At 34.0% G+C, this 8339-nt stretch overlaps 1 protein-coding gene across 1 annotated transcript; it reads right to left on the bottom strand.

The window, feature by feature from the left end:
* Positions 1-998: 998 nt before the first annotated feature.
* LOC139899840 (uncharacterized mitochondrial protein AtMg00810-like) lies at positions 999-1856 on the bottom strand. The gene is made up of 3 exons (XM_071882670.1): positions 1663-1856; positions 1344-1527; positions 999-1103 (listed from the first exon to the last, which is right to left on the bottom strand). The coding sequence occupies exons 1-3, from the start codon at positions 1854-1856 to the stop codon at positions 999-1001; spliced, it is 483 nt and encodes a 160-aa protein (XP_071738771.1).
* Between the last annotated feature and the right edge of the window lie 6483 nt (positions 1857-8339).

The following is an 8339-nucleotide window of genomic DNA, read 5'->3' as shown; positions in this document are numbered from 1 at the left end:
GTTAAGTCATCGTTAGTCGTTACATGTAAGTGTTGTTTTTGAAAGCTTTAAGTTAATGATCTCATTTAATGTTGTTGAAAGCTTTAAATCAAATTTTAACACATTTTTAATAAAGCGATATTAACCCAAACACAAAAATTTCTGAGCTGACCTGGCAGCTCGATCCCAGCCAGGGGCTCTGCCCCTTGGACCCCGCCAGGGGTTGCCACCCCTTGGACCCCACTATCAGGGGTGCTACCACCGAACCCCCGTCATAATCAAGATAAGTTCAAACAAGTGTGCACTCCACACTTTCCCAAACTTGTTCGATATTTATCAAGGTTATTTTGGTTAACAAATTAATCCCATTACACTTAAATCATATTGGTGACACAAATCACCAACAATGAATATATCATAATATGATACATATGTATTTAGTAAGGCGTTGCTATAACGATAATCGTTATATATATCGTTTCGAGTTTCATAATTCAATAGTCTCATTTTATGTATATAACTCATTGTTAATATACCTAGTGAGATACTTACTTTTCATAATATCATGTTAGCTATATACATATCCATATATATATATATATATATATATATATATATATATATATATATATATATATATATATATATATATATATCATATAGTTTTTACAAGTTTTAACATTCGTGAATCGCCGGTCAACTTGGGTGGTCAATTGTCTACATGAAACCTATTTCAATTAATCAAGTCTTAACAAGTTTGATTGCTTAACATGTTGAAAACACTTAATCATGTAAATATCAATTTCATTTAATATATATAAACATGGAAAAGTTCGGGTCACTACAACAATGAAATCTGGAATCTAGTGGATGGGATTTAATGAAGGAGTAGGGTTGGTGAAAAAGTTATTTAGATAATAAAGATGGCGAGAAAAAGACATAAAAACCGTCAGCTATTGTGCGGTCGAGGCCACGATCGACCATCCTTCGACCGCACGGGTTCAATGGGATTATTTTTATTAAGGCTCAAGCTCCATCATTCCCAACCCGTTCCTAAGTAGAGTGAAGGTCTCCTTTTTCAGAGGCTTAGTAAAGATATCAGGTATATTTTCTAAGGAGTCTACCTTATCAATCACAATATTACCATTTTAGACATGATCACGTAAAAAGTGATGCCTAATGTCTATGTGCTTAGTCCTAGAGTGTAATATTTGATTCTTAGATAGGTATATAACACTTTTATTATCACAACATATAGATATTTTAGAAGACATGATACCGTAGTCGATGAATGTTTGTTTCATCCATAGCACTTGTGCACATGCTCTTCCCACGAAAAAATATTCCGCTTCGGTAGTAGATACTGCAACTAATGTTTGTTTCTTGGAGAACCATGATGTTAAACAAAGCCCAACAAATGCACATACACCGCTTGTGCTCTTTTGATCAATTAATGATCCTCCATGGTCTGAATCCGCAAAGCACATAATGTCAACACCGGTGAACTTTGGGTACCATAGCCCAAGATGCTTGGTACCTTTCAAGTATCTAAAGATTCATTTAACCGCTTCAACATGAGACATTTTAGGATTCTCTTGAAATCTTGCACACAAGCACACGCTATACATAATATCAGGTCGGCTTTCCATTAGGTATAGAAGAGATCTCATCATTTCTCTATACTTGGTGCTATCAAATGAATCTCCTTCTCCTTCGAGAGTAAGCTTTACATTAGTAGCCATATGAGTAGCCATTAGCTTTGAGTTTTCCATTCCAAACTTTTTGAACATATTATGAATATACTTTTGTTGATTGATGAATGTTCCATCTTCTAGTTGCTTAATTTGGAGTCCGAAAAAGAACTTGAGTTCACCCATCATGCTCATTTCAAACTCATCATGCATTAACTTAGAAAACTAATTGCTAAGAGATTTGTTAGTAGAACCAAATACAATATCATCGGCATATATTTGAACAATAACTAAATCATTTTTATGCTTTTTGACGAATAATGTATTATCAATTTTTCCCATTTAATATCCATGATTGATAAGGAAGATTCTAAGTCTCTCATACCAAGCTTTAGGAGCTTGTTTAAGTCCATATAGGGCTTTCTTAAGTTTAAACACATGATATGGTATTTCAAAATCTTCAAAGCTCGGAGGTTCTGACACATATACTTCTTCATTTATGACACCATTTAGAAAAGCACTTTTGACATCCATTTGATATAGTTTTAAGTTCTTGGCACATGCATATGCAAGAAGTATTCTAATGGACTTTAGTCTATATACGGGAGCAAAGGTTACCTCATAATCGATTCATTCTTGTTGGCTATACCTTTGAGCGACCAACCTAGTTTTGTTTCTTACAACCCTCTCATCTTCGTCTAGTTTGTTCCTATATATCCATTTGGTTCCTATGATATTATGCTCACTATGTAAGGGAACCAAATCTCATACATCATTTCTTTGGAATTGATTTAATTCCTCTTGCATGGCTTCCACCCAACTTTCATCTAATAAAGCTTCCTTAACATTTTTGGGTTCTATTTGGGAGATGAATGCATAATTTGCAACTAGATTGAAGATTTGTGATCGTGTGGTTCTAGTGTTGATATCTCCTATGACTTGTTCTATTGGATGATCCTTAATATGTTTAAGGTTGGTTGTGGGTTCTAGACTATCTTTGCTAAGCTCGTCTTCCAAATAAGATTTTTTCTCATTTGTTTCTTCGACTTCTTTGGACTCATTTTGGGTTGTGCTAATCAGAATGGCTTCTTGTTAAATCACATCATCATCTACTAGTTGTTTAGACTTAGGTGGGGGAGTTTTATCGAATGTGACATCTAACGACTCTTCTATGACATTCGTATATTTATTTAGAACTCTACAGGCTTTACTCTCTAACGAACTCTCTAACGAATATCCTATAATATTCCTTCATAGGCTTTAGGTTCAAATTTCTTTATGTATTCTTTTTTGTTTAAGATGAAACACTTGCACCCAAATACCCTAAGGTGACTTACGGTGGATTTCCTACCGCTTAGAATTTCATAGGGTGTCTTATCCATTGAAGGCCAAATTAGAACTCTATTTTGAATATAAGTAGAAGTTGCTACGGCTTCACACCAAATATTTTGAGGAATTGATTGTTCATTCAACATTGTTCTACTCAGTTCTTAAAGAGTTCGATTTTTCCTTTAACAACCCTATTTGATTAACGAGTGCGAGGTGTCGAGAAATTATGAGAAATTCCATATAAATCACAAAAAAACTCCATGTAAATCACAAAAATTCCACAAAGTGGTAGTGTCATGAATGGAAATAAGACAAATATCCAATTGTTTGAAGTCATTTGATTTGCATGTGTAAAGACCCTTTTTCCTAATTCCATTTACGACATTTTTATCATCTTTAGTTTTATGTGATGAGGATTTGGTAAATGTCATGTTATAACCTTAGTCACATATTTTACCAATACTTAACAAATTAAAACTTAGGTTCTTAATATACAAGACATCTTCAATAGCAATTTTATAATTAATGATGTTACCTTTACCAATAATTTCACCTCATACATCGCCACCAAAGATTAAATCACCAGCGTTATGTTCTTTGTACTTTGTGAAGAAGTCTTTGTTCCCCGTCATGTGCGTTGTACATCCACTATCAGTTATCCAATCTTCCTCTTTTACAATGCCGTTTAGGCAAACCTATATTTTGTTAATCAATATCTTTGGTACCGAAGTTTTATTGGGTCTGGGATGATTAACATAAAAAATTCCTATTCTAACCCATCTTTTCACGATTTTAGCATTGTGATTTCTTTTGAGTTGGGACCTAATTTTAAAGGCTTTCTTTCTTTGGTCTATTGAGTGGTTAGTTTCTAAGGAATTCTTCTTATATGACTTGAATTGTTTAATTTTTTCCTTTTCATAAATTCTTGTTTTTAAAGATTGGCATGCGGTCGACTCCACGACTTTTTCGTACTTCGATCGCACGCCTTCTGTGATTTTTGGACTATCTTGAGACTTAACAAACACTATAGGTTGTTGTATTGATGATTTTATTTTGAGAGAACTTTCTTTAAACCTGACCCATGTTTGTTATTGCTTGACATTTGAGCACTTAAAATGTCTTCTAATACTTTACCACTTTTATCATATATTGGAAAAATTGATTTTATTTTCAAGTAGTTTAATCGTTTTGTAAGTGATTTATTTTCATGTTTTAGATCATCACAAGTAAGGCATTCTTGTGAGTTAGTGATTCTTTCTTTGAGTCTAGACACTTCTAACTTAAGTAAGTTGTTTTCCCTTTTTAGGATAGTGTTATTAGTGCTAACTCTACTACTTAAAATCACATAGTTTAATGAAATTATCAATATTAAATTCAAAAGAGTTTGGAAGAACCTCATTGTCGATTTGTACGACTAGGCATGCTTCATTATCTCCTTCCGAGCTTGGTGTTTCAATGGCAATGAGGCACATTTCCTTTCCTTCTTCTTGTGTTTCATTTTCTTCATCGTCCCATGCACCTCCAAGAAATGCCTTCTCGTTATTCTTTTTGGGACATTCACTTATCAAATGATTTGGGTCACCATATCCAATGCATTTCCTCACAAACTTTTTCTTGGAATCAAAAGGTGCCTTCTTTGAATCCATTGGAGGTGGGACGTGATTCCCGGGTCTTCGGTAGAATTTCTTGAATGATCGAAAAATGAATGCAAGTTGTTCGTCGTCGTTTAGGATATCGTCTTCATCCTCTTCGTATTCACCTTCTTCAATTGCTTTGGCCTTTAAAGCAATTGACTTATTCTTTTCTTTCTTGACTTTATCAGCTTCTTCATCCTTGTCTAGGATGACCTCATGAACTTTGAGATTTCCAATGAACTCATCAAGAGACAATTTTTTCCAAATCCTTTGACTCATATATTGCCTTTACTTTAGGTCTCCATTTTGAGGGCAATGCTCTTAAGAATTTCCGAACATATTGTTTGTTCATGTAGATAGTACCTAGAGCTTTTAAACTTGAACAAATATCGTTAAATCTAGAATAAGCAACATCAATTTTTTCATCATCCAAGATTTAAATTTTGTTCATATTGAGCTACAAGTAGTTCAATTTTATTTTCAATGACTTACACATTTCCTTGATGGGTAATGATTAAACTAACTCATATTTCCTTTGCACTTTTTTCATATTCTTTTATAGGCAAGACATTAAATATGACTAGTTTAGCTTGATAGTTTTCCCTACATCCGTTTTATTTTCTTTGGACCAACTATCTCTGGGTATGATTATTTTAGTTTTTCTATCTTCACTAAGTTGAAATGGAACATAATCACACTTAGTAATGATGTTCCAAACATCTATGTCAGAAGCTAAAGTGTCTCTAAAGGACTTTTAGCAACACTTGTGTGTTCAGAATTGATCGCAAGCTAAAGTGTCATTAAGATGTCATTAGGTGTGATTAACCAATATTAGCGTTTTAGTGACCAAAGCTCATTTGGATATGAAGGGGACAACTATTCTAAGCATGTTGAAACAATTTTTGTAAATTATAGATGTCCCGAAGTCAAACTTTATTTGATCAAAAATTCGAACAGAGAAAACTGCGCTCAACCCACGATTGACCGTGGAGTCGACTGTGCAACTTGTTCCTCGGAACCAAAGTGCAGGACATCCACGGTCTGACATGTGGTCGATCGTGAACCCAACCATGCTCATCCAGTGTTTTTCAAATGACTCTTTTGACTTGTCTAATTTGTGTATTAGTCGTTTTGCTAGAGATCATGTAGGCTCATGAACTTGTGTTGTTATATACGTTTTTAAGCACATAAGACTTTGTGTCATCATCAAAATAAAGTGGTTAACATTTGAATATTATCATTTGATAACTAACCAACAGGATGGATGAAATATAATCAAATGGATATGAATTTTCAAAATTGAATGGATGTGGATATAGGTTCACCCAATCCATATCTGATCTATTGCCATACCTTGACCTTACAGTATTGTTCCTCCGATACTTTGATCAGAGGAGGTTACCTGCTGCCATGTCCAATTTTAATGACATCCTTAGATGATCATACGATTCATACATGAGCACCTTCATCTCATTTTACCCTCTCATGCTCACCTCTTACCTCTTTAGAGAATGATAGAGAGTTTTTGGTTCACGTGATAAGTACTCTTGGTTCATCAACTTGCAATTGATGGACCTTGTGCCCTATCTATAAAGGTTGAATTCAAGTATGCGTACAGTTTTTCGAATGGTACGCAAAATACATGTTGACAGGAATGACGTAAAATAGTTACTACCAACTGAAATGTCCCGTTCTTATTGATTAAAAACGTTCCATATTAATTGATTTCGTTGCGAGGTTTTGACCTCTATATGAGACGTTTTTCAAAGACTGCATTCATTTTAAAACAAACCATAACCTTTATTTCATCAATAAAGGTTTAAAAAGCTTTACGTAGATTATCAAATAATGATAATCTAAAATATCATGTTTACACACGACCATTACATAATGGTTTACAATACAAATATGTTACAACAAAATAAGTTTCTTGAATGCAGTTTTTACACAATATCATACAAGCATGGACTCCAAATCTCGTCCTTATTTAAGTATGCGACAGCGGAAGCTCTTAATAATCACCTGAGAATAAACATACTTAAAACGTCAACAAAAATGTTGGTGAGTTATAGGTTTAACCTATATATATCAAATCATAATAATAGACCACAAGATTTCATATTTCAATACACATCCCATACATAGAGATAAAAATCATTCATATGGTGAACACCTGGTAACCGACATTAACAAGATGCATATATAAGAATATCCCCATCATTCCGGGACACCCTTCGGATATGATATAAATTTCGAAGTACTAAAGCATCCGGTACTTTGGATGGGGCTTGTTGGGCCCGATAGATATATCTTTAGAGTTCGCGTCAATTAGGGTGTCTGTTCCCTAATTCTTAGATTACCAGACTTAATAAAAAGGGGCATATTCGATTTCGATAATTCAACCATAGAATGTAGTTTCACGTACTTGTGTCTATTTTGTAAATCATTTATAAAACCTGCATGTATTCTCATCCCAAAAATATTAGATTTTAAAAGTGGGACTATAACTCACTTTCACAGATTTTTACTTCGTCGGGAAGTAAGACTTGGCCACTGGTTGATTCACGAACCTATAACAATATATACATATATATCAAAGTATGTTCAAAATATATTTACAACACTTTTAATATATTTTGATGTTTTAAGTTTATTAAGTCAGATGTCCTCGTTAGTAACCTACAACTAGTTGTTCACAGTTAGATGTACAGAAATAAATCGGTAAATATTATCTTGAATCAATCCACGACCCAGTGTATACGTATCTCAGTATTGATCACAACTCAAACTATATATATTTCGGAAAACATTTGGTTCCATTGCGATGATCAACTCCAAGTAATGTCCTTAAAATGAGCAAATGCACAGCGGAAGACTTAATTCGTACCTGAGAATAAACATGCTTAAAAGTGTCAACCAAAAAGGTTGGTGAGTTCATAGGTTTATCATAACAATCTTTTCAATATATTAATAGACCACAAGATTTTCGTTTATAAATATATGTACACTCGCAAGTGTATAAAAGTATTCTATAAGTTGTAGGCACCCGGTAACAAGCCTTAACGTTCATGTTTTACCCTCTGAAGTACACCAGATCAGGTGTGTTTAAAATAACCTCGAAGTACTAAAGCATCCCATAGTCAGGATGGGGTTTGTCAGGCCCAATAGATCTATCTTTAGGATTCGCGCATACCGTACATAGACAAGTAGTTTAATGTTACCAAGCTAAGGGTATATTTCTGGTTTAAACCTACGTAGAATTAGTTTTAGTACTTGTGCCTATTTCGTAAAACATTTATAAAAACAGCGCATGTATTCTCAGTCCCAAAAATATATATAAAAGGGAGCAAATGAAACTCACAATACTGTATTTTGTAGTAAAAATACATATGACGACTTTGAACAACTGAACAATACAGGGTTGGCCTCGGATTCACGAACCTCCAACAAGCTTTTCTCCAAAAAAAAAAAAACACCTCATACAAGACTCGAACCACCTATCGTTTAACTATTTTCTCCCAAACCACTGAACCGTTACGTATTTCTTATAATAATTAGTGTGTTTAATTATTTAACAATTACGAATCACTTCATCATCATTTTTAGTCCATAATTACTTCGGCCTAAGTTTGGAATCCTGGCCCAACAATCGGCCCAATCAGCTTCTCTAAAAAAAAATTTGTAGTGGCCTGGGTTCGAAACCAAG

This window comes from Rutidosis leptorrhynchoides, chromosome 3 (assembly GCF_046630445.1).
Source record: "Rutidosis leptorrhynchoides isolate AG116_Rl617_1_P2 chromosome 3, CSIRO_AGI_Rlap_v1, whole genome shotgun sequence".
NCBI classification, from domain to species: Eukaryota; Viridiplantae; Streptophyta; class Magnoliopsida; order Asterales; family Asteraceae; genus Rutidosis; species Rutidosis leptorrhynchoides.
Note: the sequence above shows the minus strand (reverse complement) of the source record. Positions and strands in the feature narration are given on the sequence as shown.